Consider the following 19,410-nt stretch of genomic DNA (forward strand, 5'->3'; position numbering starts at 1 on the left):
AAGACTGTGCCACATTCCTGGCAATCTATGACACGGGGATATTTCTTACTAAGGCCTAGGTATGAACTAGGCTTCAATATATGTTATTACCAGTATTTTGACAGTGCCTAAAAATAAGATACAAGTGTGGCCTAAAGGTCTTGCAAGTCAGTTCAAACTAGATTTGGGTGCGAGTAGGTACAAAAATTATACGAGAATGAAAGACATTAATAGTCTGAATGTCTGCCAGTCTGCAAAAATTAGTGCTAATTATACCTCATTGAGTATCCTTCTATTATGAAGCACAAAAACATTAAATATGATTAGTGTCCATTAGAATAAGTTCAACTAGGAAGCATATGATTTCCTAGGGTAGCTGTGCACATAAATCTAAATAGCTCTACTTTCTTCGCCTATTGTTATCCCACTATTACAGATACTATTAATCACAGGTGAAAATCTTGGTATATACACCAGTTTCCTCCAACAAAAATCCTTGAACCTCCTTTGTTCATGTGAACTATACTGAATTTACATGTAATTTATGTGTAACAATTATGTGTAATTTATTCACTAAATCCAGACTCTGCTTCCTTGCTTTTGATCACTATGAGAAAAGCCCCACCCCATACTCTACTTTAGATACAAACTGTGCAAGTCCCTGGTGAATTCCCTGGAGCTGTAGCATATACAGATGAAATTTTCGTCTGATTCAGCACAGGGTAACACAACTACATCTCTGAGATTTGGTCTGTGAATCCCTTCATTGCTCAGTGTAAGCTTTTAACACTGTGAACAGTTGGAATGCTTCCTATGTGTCTGCAAACAGCAAAAGGCCTTGGAGCGTTGGAAGGTTAATATTTATCACTGTAACTCTATTTATACAGAGCTTTGAAGGTCACAGAATTTTAAATTCTGGATGAATACAAGACAACACAGGGCTCCCGCACTTTGTATTAATGCAATTTCTATATCCTTTGCACACAAATTTTAGACTAAGTAGCTTATATCTCCTTTTATTTAAAGCCACTTCTAAGTAGCGTGGAAGCCCATTTTGATCAAAATAAATACCTAATTAGTTGTAATAAACTGTTATAAAAACCCCTATATATCAATATGAGCTGGATGGATCCCATAAAAAAGATAGCCATTTAAATGAGTACTTTACAATGGTAAACTTTAAACTTTCCAGCAGACTAATCAAACTTAGTGTGGAAGCAGCAAATTGATGTACAAAGGATATACAAATACAGGGTCCAAGGATAATTAGAAGACCTCTCACTGCAGTTTTCGTGTATGCTGACTGCATTTTGGCTGTTATAATCAAACATGCCAAATGTTCTTCAGTTGAAAAAGAAAAAAAAAAACAAAAAAGTAGTTAACCTCATTAGAAACATTGTAGAAAACAAACAAACAAGAATACCCAAACAGACCTGAGAAGGGTTCCGTTGCTCAGTGCCTTTATTTCACAGAAAAATGAACATGTTGGCAAACATGTAGTATCATACTTTCCACATATCAGCAGAGCCCAGGCAGCAGCAAAACGTTACTGATCTCTATGCTTTACTGGATGTTAGAAGGGAAAAAAGTAAATTAAGCATAGTGTTCACCTATAAATACTGTCAAATATATCCCTGGTTTCTGTCTGTTTTAATTAAAATAGAGTTTATGCTGCCTCCTGTTGGTCACCTACAAACAGAAACATCTAAAATTAGACTCCACATTACCAGCTGCAGAAAGCACATTCTATAGCCTATACCTTACCTACTACTTACTGTTAATCAGAGAAGGTACACAGCTTTCTTCATGGAGTAATACCAGAAATAAATCTGACCCAATAAATCTACTCTGTTTTGTGAATATAATGAATTTTTAACAGCAGTAAACTGACTTACTACAAATGTATTTAGAATATAGGAAATAAATTCATTGGTACATAAATAATAATTATCATGTCTGTGCAAACATAATCAACACCTGAATAATTGATATTTATTGTAACAACTAAACCATTGTGATAACATTATCAAAGTGCCATAATGTTTTGATAGCATTCTTCAAAAATTAAGATTATCCAATATAATCATTACTGGATACTAAAATCCCACATACAATATATATTTGTGTATATTATACTGGTCATGCTTGTAATGTGTTCTGTGACATATAATAGAATACTATTAGAAATGTTTTGGTTACATTGTTTAAGTGCAAATAGTAGATTATAATTTTACATGCAATTCTTATGTTTTAAACATCTTACTATATTTCAGTGAGAACACAGGTAATCTTTAACCTAGTCATCGACTATTTTTAGAGGAAGGTACTTTTTCATATAGTACTGTGAGCTTTGAAAAGTCAGAAAAGATGTAGAAAAACTCCCTTTGCACTAATTTTGTGAGTTTTTAAAAATTGCGCAACAGCTGTGTAGATTGAACATTTGATCCAGACCTACAGCAGTTACTCATGCAAGTAATCCATATTCTTCTGAGTAGTATACTTGACTTCACTGAGATTTCTTACATGATTAGCAATTAACTACAGGATTTGGAACATAGGCCCCTAATTTTATCATAAAGCCTTGTTTTTAGCCATGACTTTCTAACACAGCTTCTTTTGCACTCAATTCTGCTATCAGATTTAACTCTCTGTGGAATTGCGGGAAATGACCTTTTTTTCCCTCCGAGAGAGTTGTAATACAGCCTTACCTATATAACTGAAGAAAATTCATACAATTTCACAGTATCTTTAAGTAATGATATAAAGTAACTGACACTCCTACATTATTTCCTGATCACTAAGTAAGATAGCGCAAGTCCAATTGCAATCCATGAATGATTTGTCAAACTGGGAACTGAGGCTAGTTCCTGTGCAAATGTAGCATACAGTATTAAAGAAGTATGTCTATTTTCCAAATTAAGCTTCAGTGTTCACTATATATAGTGAGTAATTTACCACCTATGTCATTGCTCTATCTGATGTCATATGCCAGAGGCTTATACATATAGCAATAGCTGGATGGAAGACTGCCAAAAACTTGCTGTAAGGAAAAACTTAGGGGAAAGAGCATCACCTGAATTACCGATTCATTTGCTGTTTACATAAGCCAGCAACCTCCTCATGACAGTGGCAATTAAAAAAACCTCACAATTCTCTAGTTTATTCCAGTTTGCATAGCTATTTACACCCATGCACTATGGGCATATGTTACTTTTCTCATTGCATAAATTGCATACTCGTATTACTTGGGTATAAAACACAAAAACACGAGCAGAGGAGAATTGGGCCTTGTATTTCTGAGGAAGTGACAAGCTGCAATTAATGATTAATGAAGACTCTATGCTACTGTAAGTAGCTCTTTTAATGCTAAAACTACTCTTCCATATATCTATTTATTTTTCTCCTACTGCCTCAGTAGGCAGGAATAGTATTCTCCATCTCTTGTAAACTATTCAATACATTTGTTTTGCACTAACAAAAGGTAGTCGTGTTCCAATATAAAAATGCTTACATTTCAGTATGGTGATTGTAAAGGTTACCTGGCTAAGTGTAGTTACAAGATTTGGAGACTCACTATGAAAAGAGCAAAATAAATGTGAAAGTTGCCTGAAATACTGTAATAAAAAGCTATTTACTTTTACAGAACTTGCACACATCTTAATACAAATAAACTTTTGAGTGGGAAGGTTCCACTCTATTAATGTGTTCTCCAAATGTGCATAATTTTCATTTACATCTTTATGAAAATACTTATGATGAATATTATCTAAATTTATAAAAGTATCTGACGACATATTATAGAGTTAATCACAGACTTTGCGCTTTCCCTTGTTCACTGTTTAAAACAGAAGTATGTTGCTAGGCAGTATTAAGCTTTAAGCATTAATATTGAGCTTGAGTTTTGCAAAAAATAAATTCAGTAGTGACGTGATAGTGAACTTACTGCAGTCATCTCAAGCCATATGAAAGACGTTTTAGATTCCTCGCTAAATTTTGTTAATTTTTAAACTGCTTGGAAAAGATGTGCGTAGATATTTAGAACTATTCTGCCTGGCCTAAGACAACCTTACTGCTTAAATTATACTTATATGGAACACAAGGGCTCCCAATATCTTCTTCAAATAGCTGGAAAGAAAAAAAATCTCAGGCTGTGGAAGATTACACATGCATTTATAATACCGAGCTAATTTCTGTGTCCTTCGGTCAGATACTTTGTATGCATGAGATCAAATTTCCTTCATAATGTATGCCTAGACTAGTATTAATACTAGAAGTCCATTACAATTTTAACATTATCATAGATAACTACTGAAAGTTTATCAGGCAATATATTGTGTAGTGTTTACAGTGTAATATTTTAACACTTAAAATTACCATGAAGTACAAGATGAAAGTGTTTTAATTCATTCAAACCACTATAGAAGTTTTAAAAAAGGAATCCTTTCACTTCAGAAATACTATTTACTTCTACTTTAAATATTGGGATTTATTTTTGTAACTTTATATTTCATGTATGACAAGATACGAACTTTTCCCATAGTTAACCGAAGCAACCACTAACATTTATTTTAGAGCTTGCTGCTCTAAGCCCCCTAGTAGCTGTTCAGTAGATAGCACTGGAGACTTCAGAGATGGAAGACTTCTGTTAGAAAACATCCTGAAGTGCTTTACCTTTAGTTAACAGCATGACTGAAGCAAAGATACCACACAAATCATCCACCCTGTAGAAATCTTCTCTACCCTGCGCTGTTATCAGAGTTTATCTTACCACACTTAATGAGATGAAAACAGAAATTACAGCTACTACTAAGGCACAGGGATGGAGAAAAACTGGTAAAACTGAAGAGCTGAAGTAAGATGACAGGAATTACCAGACTCTTCAAGTTAGATACCTGGTTTTAATGCTGTGAAGGTCACTTTGAATTTTGCCCTTGCTAAGATCATTCTGATAAGATAAAGCTGACAATTAATTCCTCTTACAGGTTTACGAATATTAAAAAACAAACAAACAAACAAACAAAACCAAAACAACTAAGTAAAGCAACAGTAAAGCCGATTTCTTTTAAACTTCAGTTACATAGGGAAAACAGTATCACAGTCAGTTTTCTCACTCAGCAGTTTGTCTACTGGGACAACTGTGAATATTACAGAAATAATGGCACATATTACACAATGAATGCCTCATAACTACGCTTTTTTGAAAAGTAATATCATTTTGCAAATTATTCAGATAATTACAGAGAAGACTTGCATAAAAAATTAAGTAATAATTCTATATAATGACTAGCATGAATGACAATTTAATGGACTCTTCCAAAAGCAATTATATAGCATAAAATGTAAATGGAAGATTTAAACAAAATACTGTATATTTTTCTGTCTGTAAATTAATACCTAAAAATCCGTTCTAAAACTTGTGTATTTAAATAGATTTTTTACTCAGGAGTTTCAAAATTCTCCAGAGCAAATTGTCAGTACAGATGACCAGGGGTCCCTATATTTATTAAACTGAATGACCTGACAGTAAAACTCAGTTAAGGCTCTTGGCATTGGTGAAACTTCTTCCCACTCAGACCTGCTACTATGGTAGACTTGAACTTCATCTGTGATTTCTTCTGGAGCATAATCACCACCTAATATATAAATTTTGTCTTCTGTCCCAACTGCCCCTGCATTAAAGCCAGCGCATTCAAAAGATCCTTCCCCTTTCCAAACACAGGTTTCTGGGCAAAAACTGTAGACCTTGTAGGTGGAGAGATCACATATGTACAATGTACAGTTCACTGGAACAGCTTTGATCAGAGTTGCATGGAAAAATTGCCCAAATTCTGCTACAAGCTCAGACCACTGATCAGTCATAGCATTATACTTAAAGAAACAGTCAAGAGATGGATTAAAGGCATCAGTAATCTCTACTTCTGAGCCCAGAACATAAATTATATTCTGACATGCACTTGCTTCTGGATAGTAGATACCTCTTGGTAACTGGCTTACCGATTTCCAGTCTTTGGAAAGAGGATTATAGGATTCCACATCCAAAAGACTTCGGGTTTCTTGAGCTCCTCTGGTCTTTCCACCTATTACAAACAGCTGATTTAACGTTACAACAGATGTGTGCATTGTCCTGGGTTTTTTCATAGCTGAGACTATGGAGAATTCATTGCTGACTGGACAGTAGCACCAGGTTTGGTCAGTGGCATCATGAAATGGCTCAGCAATATGAAGCCTGACAGTCCTATAACAATTCCCTTTGCATCCTCCAGTTATAAATATTTTTTCTCCATAGCTAGATAAACTTGACCCTGGAAGATCAATCATGTGCGTATGTGGTAGTTCTTTCCATTTATCTGTTTTGATGTTGTAGCAGAATGTATGTCTGTTTTCTCCATCTTCGTCAGTTTTGTGAACAAATATGTATTTTTCTGTTGTTGAAGGACGTGCATCTGGAAACAGTCCACTAAAGTCTTGCACATTTTTAACTGCATCATTGATTATTACTGAGCAATTAGCGGTCTTAAGTAAGTGTTCTTCAGAATGTAGAAATTCCTGCAAAGTCTTTTCAGGTAACTGGTGTAGTCTCACTTTTTTAATCAAATTAGGCAGGTATTTCTGCCGTGTTTCTAAGTTATGTTTGGTCCATTGAAGGACGGCTTTCAATACTGATTCTTCCTCAGGGACATTTAGTTCATCAGCCTCAAGGCATTTTTGTAATATCTCAAAATTCATCTCCAAAAAATCACTTGATCTGAGTAGCAAGGAAAAGTGGTGCTGTACAAAGTCTAGTGCATGGTCAAATAAGCGGACAGAGCCATAACTTTCTGATAGTGAAAGCAACTGTAAGCAATTCACAAGATCAATACTTTTTATTAGAAAGTCACTGCAAGCTTTGGAAAGGAGTGAAACTTGAAGAAAGGACGACAGCTGGAAGAGCATTTCCACATTATCGTTTGTTATCTCTGTTTTTCCTGTGTAAGCGTAATCAAGAAAAGCTTTCACTGCCTTGGGTGACAGATTACTAATAGTAACATTGCCATCATCTCGTTCTTTCATATTAACTTCAAACATGGCTCTGTGAACAAAATATAGAAGATATACACACAAATTAAAGATGTAGCAAACAACAGAGACCACTGATGTGAGAGGAAGAAGACAATCAGGGACATATGGTAACATGGGCAGGCTATATAGATTAAAATGTGGAGGTTCTCAAAAGTCAGAACAATGCATTTGCTTGACATGGGTGAAGAAGAAAGGAGTGGTGATAAAAACATATTCAAAGTGATAAAAATGCTCATAAAAATGATAGCAGCACCTGCTTTTTGTATGGAGTTTCACAGAAAGAGATGAAGTCTACAGCTCTCAATGTGCAAGAAAATGTGAAATTGTTTGGAGCAGCAACAGTTTCAACAGCCTGAGAAAGAAAGGCTGATTTAAGAAATAGACAGTAGAAAAGCCCGATGATTTAGGTCATGCATTGTGAATACTGAAAATTAAGCAAAAAAAAGGCCTTCAAATTGCAGGCAGAGCAAATGGCAGGATGGATGATGGGTGCACTCCTCAGTAATAAAAGTGGGTGAGGAGAAAATGTGGAGAAAAAATATAAGAAAACTTAGTTCTTTAGAATTGACTGACAGATGTATGGCTACAGACAGATGTCAGAAAAAAAAAACAGGTTTTGATATAGGATTGGATAATACAATTAAATGTGCAGAAATGAGCAGAAAGTGGATTATGACTGAATAAAAAGACGATGGTTGAAACAGTGGAACAAACATCATTTAACAGTACATTTGTGCAAATTTTATTCAAATTTTAACTACTTTATTAACACATGCAATATCATTTAAGTATTTCACACAGTCTAACATGGCAAGAAAAAATAACTAAGGTTTTTCAAGCCAGTTAAGTGCTGGCAACAGAATAGTGCTGCAACATCACTTGCCCTAGCCTCGCAGAGCCTAAGCAGACGGCTGTGATAGCAATGGCTTCTAAATTTGACAAAATATTATAGTGGAAAAAGATGTAGATAAATCATCAAATACAAAGTATATAATCTGGATTATTAATATGTTATAGATAGTTCCTGTTAAAAATGTACTATAGGTCAGTTATACAATTAGTATCTGTACAGTATGTGATTTTTAAAATCTCATACTTTTATGAAGACAAAGAGAAAGAAAAATCAGTGTGTATAGCATATTCTTTGGGAAGTGAACATCAGGTAAAGCAGGAACTTGTCTGACCTCCTGAACAAGAACATAAAATTACAATAAGACACTTATGTCTCAAAGACCTTTTTGCATACTAAATAATGATCCCTAGAACCCTTTCCTCATTAACCCAAGACCTATGATATAAATCTCTAAATTAGAGAGTAAAATAGCAACTGAACAATACTAGTTGAAGGAGAGCAATCTAGGCAAAGGCTTTGATTTTGAAAGCTGACAAGTAGGGAGCAAAGTGTTGCTGAATCTTGGCTTTACACAATGAAACCCAAACTAAGGGAAGTCCAAAGGACAAGGAAGACAAAAGGTATTTCATTTTAAAATTTACCTAGTGGACTCAGGAACTTTTTATTCCCTGAAGGTAATAAATGGGCCTTGCATTGCAGGACAACTTGTGAATTTAATGGCTGCTGTTATCAACTGTTACAGACAGGAAGAGGTTGTGGAAAGGCCACAAATATTACCGTGTACTTAACTTCAGATCTAAAAATTACCACTGGAAGCTATTATTTCATTCTAATATTCCTTTCTGCCAGAGCATCTCTGTGCTGCCAAGCAGTAAACACTTGAAACGCAACTAGTTCTGTGTGTCAATGAAAAAAACAAATCTACAGCTACAGTGGAGAAATAGCTTATTTCACCTGGATTTCTTTTTTTGGTAGTCCTAAAAACATGTCTAGCTTATGTCCTCTGATATATATGGCAGACCATAGGATGCTCCAGGACATTTGGAAATAATACTTGTCATCTATGTATAGACAACTGAGTCAAGCTCATTAAGGTATTTCTTGGAGTAAATTTTTTCATTGTTAGAGCATCTTAACTTTGTGTTTTATTTAAGAGTGTATTTTGGAAACAGACTTTCAGTGTGGCATTGCAAGTTTGACCCTTACTAATAAAAAAGTTAGCAAGGTTCGTCATAAGTTAATATCCTGTATGCAAATGATCTGTCGGTCGCTTAAGAAAGCATAGCTTTAAGCACCAGGAGGAAGTTCACAGATCCATTTCATGTTAAAAGGAAGAAAACTCTAGTGTAGAAGAAATATATGTTTAAATACCTCTGAAGACAAACTCTACTATACTGACCACTAATCTGAGAGAAACAAAATGAAGCCCCATTCCAAAACCATGTACAATTTATTCACAATTGCTCCATGCAAAATGTATTTGAAATCACCTTCTATGTTTCACAATATAAATGTGTCGAAGTACAGAGACTGTCCCATACAATGTCAAACAATACCCTTGCAGACCTTTAGGTACAGATACAAGCAACAGATGAGTCTTATACACAATGTGTGTCAATTCTGCCTAACAGCAGAACTGTGAACTTATGGTTTGACATTTGTATTTCAGACTGCTTTCTGAATCTCAAATTCATAAACTCCTCATGTCACTCTGAAAATACAAAGACCTATTTGAGGTATGGTTGGGCATCTAACACTATATTTGTTTTGGGTTATTTGTTCATTTGTTTGTTTTCTATCCTTAACATGATGTTTGAACACTTTACTCAAAACTCTGCAGGCATATGTAAGTTGTGGGGAGTTATTTTTTAATTTTTGTAATTATACTGCCTCCTTCCCTCCCAGAGAACTTACAATTCATTTCTTGCAAACTCATGCCAAAATTAGATTTACCTGAAAAAATCACTGCATGCTGCCAGTACACAACGGTGACAAGGGATTATCTCATCTTTCACAAGAATTTTAAAGTCAAAAAATATATTTTGTTCTCTGAACTTTTGTAGTACTTTTAGAATTTGTTGTCCATGACCTTCAGCCACTAAGGAATTGATCTTATTTTCAGGAACAGAAATTCCATTGCAAATAGGTCTGCTAATATAATCCCGTTGATTTGCCATGGTTTCTTCAGTCTATTCCTGAAACTGAAATGGAAAAATAAGTAATTGATACTACAGTCTTACTATTTAAAAATAAAATAAAATATCAATGTCCCATAAAACAAACAAAAATTTCCAGCATTGAATTTGGTTTGTAAATCCCATGCATAGTTCTAAATTTGTGTTATAAGTGACTTTTACATTGAATTTAATTTGATAATAATACTTCTACTTTGCAAAATATATACACATAGCATAATTTGAAAAGTAAAATACCTGGCATGTGTCAGAGAACAACTCTACAAATAGTACCCACCTGTAGGAATTTTTTCAAAAGTCCACAGGAAGCACACCGAGGACTGTGTTAAAATTTTGAATCGTCATTTAAGAGACCGACTAGTCCTAGGCTTACCCTCATAAAAGCCCAAACTCTAACAGCTTGATGTAAAATGAAGATGGAAAAGGAAAACTTCCATATTTTTAGATTCCAACAGGCTCATCTGTATACTACAAAGCCCCAAACTCAAAGCAGACCAATGGTTTTTCTATGGCCAACAGCAGAAGGGAGATACAGGCTGCTACACCACTTTCTATAAGTGGATTCCCATTAGGCATTCCTGACTAAAATAACAGAAAACAAACACCCACCGACACCCTGGCCTAATCACAGGACTGCTGGGGCTTACCAAGTGGGGTCATTTAGAGACAGTTTGGTGACAGTGCAACTTTGAGTGTTTAGTCAATTGGTACTGATTTTATCTGGTACCTCTAGTCTTGCTACAAAGCTGTATGTTTTCCTACATCTTATGCTGCACACTGTGAACTTCATTTACAGTGGCATAAATTAACTGCCTTCAGAACTGATTTAAGAGAGTGCGATCTCCTTTTCAGAAGCCAAGTTTTTCTGTTGAAAATCCCTATACTGAAGTGTATTGTTTGTTTGGTAAGTTTGGCTTCACTATTTTTTACATTAAAAATATTTTACTCCACTTTGGCAACATAAAGAAACTTTAAACATGAGTATATTTTATTTAAATCTACTTGAAGTGCTATTTATAGTGCTACAGATGCATAAACTGCCCTTACTGCAATTTTTGACTCAAGCTTCCCTATTTTAAAGCTTAAGGAAACATTCCAAGGTTTTTCTATTGCAGGATTCTGCTTCCACAATTCCAAATAAAATTAGCAACAGATAATTGCCCACCTGAATTGACAAAAAAGGGGATAAAAAGTTCCAAGCCAAACCCAGAAAACAGAAAAATATTGGTTTTGGTTTTTAATTTCACGAAAAGGCTTATCTGATAACGTGATACATTCAGAGCAAACTAAGCGATCAGGCAGTCTTCTTCATGGGAGGTACTTTCATAGCAGACTGATCTATACTTTAGCTAGTCAGGTAGCTCCAACCACAAATAGACCTCCATGTCTCCTGGAATAGAAGAGATCCAGTGATCTTGCTGCCAGCACTGGCACCCTTGGAGCAGGCATCTTCTCCTTCCCATGGCCAGACAATCTCACGTATTCACTCTTTCCATTCTAAGCCTGAGGAACTAGGAAAATACAGAAGAACAAGACCACTATTTATTCTGAAAATGTATGGCCTTATTACCCCCAACTTCCATAAATCATAAAGCTTTTATTCTCTAGAATACCCTTTTCTTATGAACTTAAAAGCCTGTTCCTCAAAAGACTGAATCTTCAAATGCAGATTTGTTTCAGTAAAATTAGTTTCCCACATTTGAATGAAACTTGAAAAAAAATAAGTCAATTTCAAGGTTCATTTCTCATCATGTACAGTAACATTTCTAAAGGAAATTTAAACCTTTTCACAAAATTCTGGAACTGATAATAGATAGTAGACATATTTCTCCTTTTGCCTGCCATTTCAATAGCAAGCTCTGACCTACTACTTGCTTTCTGTAAGTAAAATTACCAATTTCAGTAATACTCATCTTTGTATAATGAACACAGAAACATCTAATGTAATCAAGTCCATCCTGGCTATTTTAGGCAAAGACATCATATAATCGCTGTCATAAAAGCAATCTATGCTTCAGAAAGTTTTCTTTTACTGCCACTGTTTCCACAGAAAGACAATCCCAGTACACTGGTGCCAAGACCAAAAACCTTCTTTCAATTACACAATCAATTTATTAATGCTTACGTATATTTGTTCTTCTGTCAAGATTGTCATTTGACTTGATTTTACTTTGCATATTTATTCACTCGCAATTGTCAAGCATTGATACCCTCTCACAACTTTTTTTAGAATGAATAATTGTTGAATTTTCCAAGGTCCATTTATAAGACTGAATTTTTGTTTTCCTTATTATTTCTTGCAGTTTTATCTTCATCCACTCCAGTTTGATCTCATATTACTTCCCATGACATCAGATTTGTTGTACAGCATTACAGTTAAGATCTTGGCGTCTCACTGGTCCAATTGTAAGTCATCCAGTGCATCCTAATCCTGATCTTAATAGCAGTGTCTCCTTATTTTTAATTAAAAGCAAATTTCAGCAGTGTACCTGTAATGTTTTGTGCATCATTAAGGAAGATACTAATGAATACTGTGCTACAGCTTAGCCTAATTCACCCTCCCCTCCACTCCATTAAAAAATAAATATTAAAAGAATCAATTCTCATCTCCCTTATCACCAATTCCTGCTTTATTTGATAATTTTGGTACTAATTTACCACTTTACTGTATCTGTTGATGATTTGAGAGCCCTCCAAAATATCTTAACATTTCAACTAAAATTTTGTATGTTGAATAAGGCCAAGTAGTGTTTGTAATTATTTCATCCATTCTTCTACAAAGCCATATGAATTAGCCAATAGTTGTATTTCTAAATATTTGATCAAGCTATTGACAAAAGGGTAGAAAACATAGGGGGTGCAGACATATGCTGTATATATCTGGAGTTCAGGAAAGCTGGGCAACAACCCTCCTTATATTTGCTCCACTTACTCCCATGGGATTCCAGTTACAAAGTCTGTCTTTATGTGGATTACCAAGAACCAAAGTTCAGTGGAGGTTCATTAGAGCTGTGATCTCCTGCTTTTGTTTCTTAACATCTGGCTGCATACTGTACAGCTTCTTACCATGGCAGGCAAAGGCTCTATATATAAAATAAGCCATCTTCCATTATCTGACCCACCAGGCACTTGTCACACAACCAGCCTCCCAGCATCTCCTGTAAGTGACGCATCAGACCTGGGGCACTGGTGTACGCCACTGGGTATTGCCTGCGGCGAGCGGTGAGATCAAATGTGTTCTCTGATGTGAACAAATTCAAGCTACTTTACTACCTGACAAACCTTCTCTGCTCACATACTGAATGTTTGCACATCTTACACTGACAAATGCTTGGTTAGCTATTAGCCTGGTTTTCTAAAACAAAACCCTCCAAAACCAAACCACTGTAAAGTGAATATATTTGCCTTGGTTTTCTGCTTCAAAGTCACATCAAACAAGTGGCCTGTTGGGCATTACAGTGAAATTCTATATAGATTTCCAGGTTATTAAGGTCAAGCCCACATAATGCATGCTTGGGGAGATATAGGTACCTCCCAAAGCTATCTGTACAGATCTCCAGTTGAGGGGTAGGGCATTCTGCACACCTGACAATGAAGTGGCAAGAAAGGGACAGCTTGTGTATGGCCACAAAGCACTAGCAGCTGAACAGAAGGAGGCTGGGGATGGTAAATTTTGGTCATTACGGTGGATGAGCTAAGGGACCACCTGGGAACTCTGAGGGTAAGAGCATTCTTATGGTTTATCACAAAGTCCACTACTAAGGACCCAGACCTCATTAGTTCTGCTGTTCACAAGGCCCCTCTGTTTTAACACTGTCCTTTTCCCAAGATGATAAAGGATGGAACAGCCTGGAACATAATGAGCTTGTTGACCCAGATGTCAAGTAACCACACTGAGGAGTCTGTTAAGTCCATAGGCAAAATATGAGATATACACACATTCCTATTAACAGTATCTGAAAAAGCTACAAGAAAATGTTTAACTGACTTTAATACTTGTATACCAAGCAAACAGCTGACAAAAACATTTACTGAATTTCTAGAGGAAGTTTTTTACTTCACCAATGCTACTGTTCCCTTTCCAAATATAGTTGCAAACCACAACATAATTGTAAAGATCTTTTAGTTGGTGCCATCAACAATCTTTCATAGATGTACGTATAATTCTGTATGAGGGTGAAGTTGAAATGTGCAATTTATTTGTTTATACTTATCCTTCAGGAAGTCCAGCTGCCCTTTTGAGTATCAATTTCATGGAAAATTTTTTAACCCTACATATTACACTAAGAGACTGTAAACACAGCCTACTATTTAACTTGCATAAGAGTCCAAAAACATCAAGGACAGCCATTTCCAGAATATCTCAATAGATATAGACTAAAATCATAACCACTGCAATATGCCTCCTGGAAATGGTGTTCACAGCCATTCCACAGCCATTCCAGATCTGAAACAGCAAAACAAACAAAACTGCGGACTGAACTTTAAGCAAATATGAACTCTTTTTTGTGCAGGGTCTACTGTAGTTCTGATCAGAGCATCAATCAGAACATGCTCATATTAAGTACAGGTATTCATAAACACTTTTGCTGATAGCCAAAATAGCCTTAAATACTGTGACTCACAGATTAAATGGTTACAGAAGTTTAAATATGCTAATTAAGTTGAGAACAGAAGAAGATGTGCAATTAATTCTAAATGCATAACAGAGGAAAATGTATTAAACAAGGGAGGGCAAGGGCCTGTGTAATAAGAACGGAGCGTGAACACCCAGATGAAGACACAGGGTACAGACTGGCATGAGAGAGGACTTACACCAAACTGTTTTGATCACTTTATAATAGCAAGATAAAAAAATATATACAAATATATATGACTTTGTAATAGCCTGGGGGATGTTACTTTGAAAAAGTATTGAGCATACATAAGTATCATGTGTACGTAAGTTACTACTTGGTCAGAAAAGGCATGTTAAGGTCACGCCTGCCTGCCAATAAACATGATTGAACCTTTGTAATGATATTGAAGCCCCAGAGGGTTCCCAGCACAAGGGACACCAATCTTACAGGAGGCACGTGTGCACTCAGTACAAATAACATTCTGTGTGTAGATGGTCTTTCCTCTACCAATGCAACTGCCAAAGACAGTCCAAACTCAACCTTTATTTGGTACTTTACTATTTACAAACAATCATAAAACAACCTATCTGTTTTATCCCAAAGCACAATATAGCTGTGCTACAGCGCTCTCTGTACAGCACTCTCTCAGCAATAAAAAAAAGAACATGGATTCTTAATAGTTCTTAGCCGCTATCTTATGAGAAATAAATTGTTCTTCCAGAGAACATTACCTTTGTCACTTGTCACCTTGGAGGGTATGTCCTACTAGATAGCAGGATTTTAAAAAAGAGAAATCTTAAATGTTGGTATTTTACAGCAAATTTTATGTACTGAGGCAGAAAGAATTAAGACCAGCAAAGATTAAGGAATTGTATACCTTTCTCTTGAGAAGTTTTAGATTTTTTTCCATATAATATTTAACTGTACAGTTAATGTAAATTTTGGAAACGTCAAGGTCAGCGTTTTAAAATCTAATATTAAAAACAAGTATTACTTTGTTAAGTCTACAATATACCCATTAAGATGCTTTACAATTTTCACTCCTTATCTGTTCAAATGGGGAGAAATTAATACGTAAACTATTTTTAAAGACACCACTCCCCACTAGATCTCTGATTTAACAGCACCTAATTTATTATGCAGCAAGATGAATATGAATGGAACAGGTATCTAAAGGATTTGGTGACATTTGTAATTGCTGACTAAAAACACAATGGATTAAAATGTTATTAAATTATAAACATGTTAAATTATAAATACCAAGTACAAAGCTCTGTACTTTCAGACTGTCTTATTGTTTTGACTGTCAATGACTGTTCAAGATTGAAAACAAATGGTAATAGAATTCCAGATTCCTGTCTGGAAATTTCAATGCAACTCAGTCTCACAGCTTTTTCATAAATAACCTAACTTCAGTCAATCATTTTTAGACAATCAAAAAAGATGCATGTGACATTTTGAGACATTTAATCCACAAAAGTGCCATTTATCAATAATACATGTTGAGACAGTATTCTAAGCATGAAAGGTGACACAGAGTCTTTAAAGGTTTGGACTCTTTAGAAGAGAAAAAAAACAGCATGAAAAAATGACCCAGCATGGTACCAGCAAGAAGCAGTGAAATTGTGCTGATTCCTGGAGGCATTCCAAAGTGGAAGATTTCCTCCCTGCAAGCAGGGATCTTTAATTGCATGTCCTCTCACGAACACATGAATCCATTAAGATAAGAAAATAATCACTTAGAAGAACTCAAACTGACTGGCTTTTATCCTAAAGTTATTTTTTTTTTAAATTCACCAAGTTCACTTAGAAATTATTTCCTTAGCTAAAACGGTTCAGGAACTGTAATTTTCATTTTCTGAAAAAATGGAATTAAAACGCCATGCTTACTTCTTATTCCAGCAAAAATAATAACTGGAAAATGAAATTACTGCTTTTACTGGGTTCTGTGGTCTGTCATTTCTGTATGTCATTAAAACGTGGATTTTTTTAAACACACATGCAATATTGAGCATACTTAAAGAATAATTAAGCATAGTTTATGATCATAGTATGTTTTAGTTATAATAAAAATGTGGGATATCTAATATATTCATAATTATATTCCATATTATAAAATTCATCTTGAACCCCACTTTACACTTACAGTTGATGCTTATTAAAAGAAAAAAAAAAAAAAAACAATAAATCCATTAGTGAAAAAACCTGCTACATCTTTACAAGTAGAAAGCATAAACAAGTCAAACCTAGTAATCAAATCTGAGGGTTTGTTTTGACCTAGGTAAGATCTGCGCTCCATTAGTATTACCACATATCAGTAAGTAAATATAGATATGGCCACAATTTCTTTTTCAAATGTGCAGAATACAATGCTTGAAATGTAAGCCTCAGCTACAATATGATATTGGTGAATAGCATTTTCCCGGGCTGTCATTTGGTTTGCTGCTGCCAGTTAACTTTGCAAACATAATAACTAAGGGAGTATGTATGACATCCCTTGCTTGACTAAGTCATGACTAAAAATGCGAATCATACTTAAAAATATGTGAATTACACTACTGATTCCTATTGAAACACTTTCCCCCAAATGCTACTTCTGTGTTTGAAATATTTACAAAGACCAACCTATAGTCAGTTATAACTGAGATTTATTTTAGGCAGAAATACAGCAGTTCTTCTGGCCTGTGCAGAAATAGCACTTTTTCACATTAACAGGGAGCTGGGAATGCTAAACAACAAAAACAAACAAGATTCTATGAAATACCTGAAATAATGTAATTTTCTGTATTTTTGCATCATTCGTACATAGAATCATAGAATGGTTTGGATTGGAAGGGACCTTAAAGTTCCACACTCCCTGCCATAGCAGGGACACCTTCCACTAGGACCAGGTTGCCCAAAGCCCCATCCAACCTGGCCTTGAACACTCCCAGGGATGGGGAAACCGTAGCTTCTCTGGGCAGCCAGTTCCAGTGCCTCACCACCCTTATGAAGAATGGTGAATATAGAATGGTTAAAGCATAAATATTTCTAAAGGCAAGGAACAGTAAGAACGGTCATACATTTTCAAATAGACATTCAACTTTTAGCCATGGCCCAACTTCAAAACCAAGAAGGAAAGAGAATTATTACTTTTTTATATTTTTCAGATGGCCTGAAACTGAGAGCACACAGGAATCCAGTTCTGACCACCATTACAGTTCTTAGCAGAACAAAGAGCACAGGAAATAAAAGCCTTTTGTTTGGCCATAATCTTTACGATCCAGAACACAACTAGGGTGATGCAGCACTTTGCATCTGTCTTGTGAACAATTGTCTCCTCTTTTCCAGTCAACACACAGCAGCCAGACCCGGGGAAGACACAGAGGCCACCCCCACTGCTACAGCTCCCATCCTGTGTCAGCTCTGCCTGGGCCAGGACGCTCCTTTGGGAGCACAGATCACAGAATCACAGAATGTCAGGGATTGGAAAGGACCTCAAAAGATCATCCCGTCCAATCCCCCTGCCAGAGAAGGAACACCCAGATGAGGTTACACAGGAAGGTGTCCAGGTGGGTTTTGAATGTCTCCAGAGGAGACTCCACAACCTCCCTGGGCAGCCTGTTCCAGTGTCTGTCACCCTCACTGAGAAGTTTCTTCTCATATTTAAGTGGAACCTCCTGTGTTCCAGTACGTACCCGTTGCCCCTTGTCCTGTCATTGGTTGTCACTGAGAAGAGCCTGGCTACATCCTCGTGACACTCACCTTTTACATATTTATAAACATTAACGAGGTCTCCCCTCAGTCTCCTCCAAGCTAAAGAGCCCCAGCTCCCTCAGCCTTTCCTCATAAGGGAGATGCTCCACTCCCTTAATCATCTTTGTTGCTCTGCGCTGGACTCTCTCCAGCAGTTCCCTGTCCTTCTGGAACTGAGGTAATCGATGGGGCCAGAGACACCGCGGGAACCACCTGCCGGTAACGGAGCCGCGAGCGGACACTGTCCCCAGCGGGGAAACGCGACCCTGTCTCGCACAAAGCCGGGGGCGGCCAGAAGTTAAAGGGAAATAAGTCCTTTTTGGCAGGGCCGGGGTTATCAGACGCTCCCAGCGCACTGCTACCCAGATCGGTGCCGGTGCCAGCCCGCTCCCGCAGCCCGTCAGTGGTGCTATCAGAGCTGCCCACCATGCTCCCGCCCCTCGCCCCGCCAGCAGGAGGGAGGACAGCGGCGTCAGCGCCGCTACTGAGCATGCCCAGGCCCCCCGCGCATGCGCCCTGCGACGCCTGCGTTCATTCTGAGGACTAATTCTGACAGGACGGGCAGGATGGTGCAAAGCGATTCCCCTGCTCTCACAGCGCGACCGCGGGGCCCGGCCACGGGATGTGGCGGTCTCCAGCGCTGCCGCTTCTCCGCAACCGGCGAAGAGCGAGTCCCCCGCTTAGCGCTCCCCACGAACAGCGCGCACCCACCTGCAGCCAACACCAGCAGCTCGCCGACCAGTCTGGCCCACCCTCCGCAGCAGCAACGCCAGCGGATTGGCTTCTTCCGGTGTCATTCTCCCGTTTCTTGCACTCGGAATGGCTTTTCCGTCCGTCAATCCAAATGAAAGCCTGCCCATCCTCCCGAGCGGGTTCCTCTCTTGGCTCGCCGACGTCACCACGGGTGTGTCTCAGCCGCAGGCACCGCCTTTCCCCTGATAAGTCCAGACCTTGCGCATTCCCCTGTCAC

General features: G+C 37.1%; 1 protein-coding gene across 5 annotated transcripts; it reads right to left on the minus strand.

The window, feature by feature from the left end:
* Nucleotides 1-1,422: 1,422 nt before the first annotated feature.
* Nucleotides 1,423-19,353, minus strand: KBTBD3 (kelch repeat and BTB domain containing 3). 5 transcript variants are annotated; one of them, XM_065048550.1, is made up of 4 exons: nucleotides 19,152-19,322; nucleotides 11,252-11,597; nucleotides 9,845-10,092; nucleotides 1,423-7,048 (listed from the first exon to the last, which is right to left on the minus strand). In XM_065048550.1, exons 3-4 carry the CDS (start codon nucleotides 10,066-10,068, stop codon nucleotides 5,428-5,430), a joined length of 1,845 nt encoding a protein of 614 aa, XP_064904622.1. In that variant the 5' UTR covers nucleotides 10,069-10,092; nucleotides 11,252-11,597; nucleotides 19,152-19,322; the 3' UTR covers nucleotides 1,423-5,427. The 5 variants fall into 5 exon arrangements, with proteins under 5 accessions (XP_064904622.1, XP_064904629.1, XP_021141981.1 ...); XM_065048557.1 differs by lacking the exon at nucleotides 19,152-19,322 and adding an exon at nucleotides 18,450-19,113; XM_021286306.2 differs by lacking the exon at nucleotides 11,252-11,597 and having other exon boundaries at nucleotides 19,152-19,353.
* Between the last annotated feature and the right edge of the window lie 57 nt (nucleotides 19,354-19,410).

The sequence above is a fragment of the Columba livia genome, chromosome 1 (genome assembly GCF_036013475.1).
Source record: "Columba livia isolate bColLiv1 breed racing homer chromosome 1, bColLiv1.pat.W.v2, whole genome shotgun sequence".
Classification (NCBI taxonomy): domain Eukaryota; kingdom Metazoa; phylum Chordata; class Aves; order Columbiformes; family Columbidae; genus Columba; species Columba livia.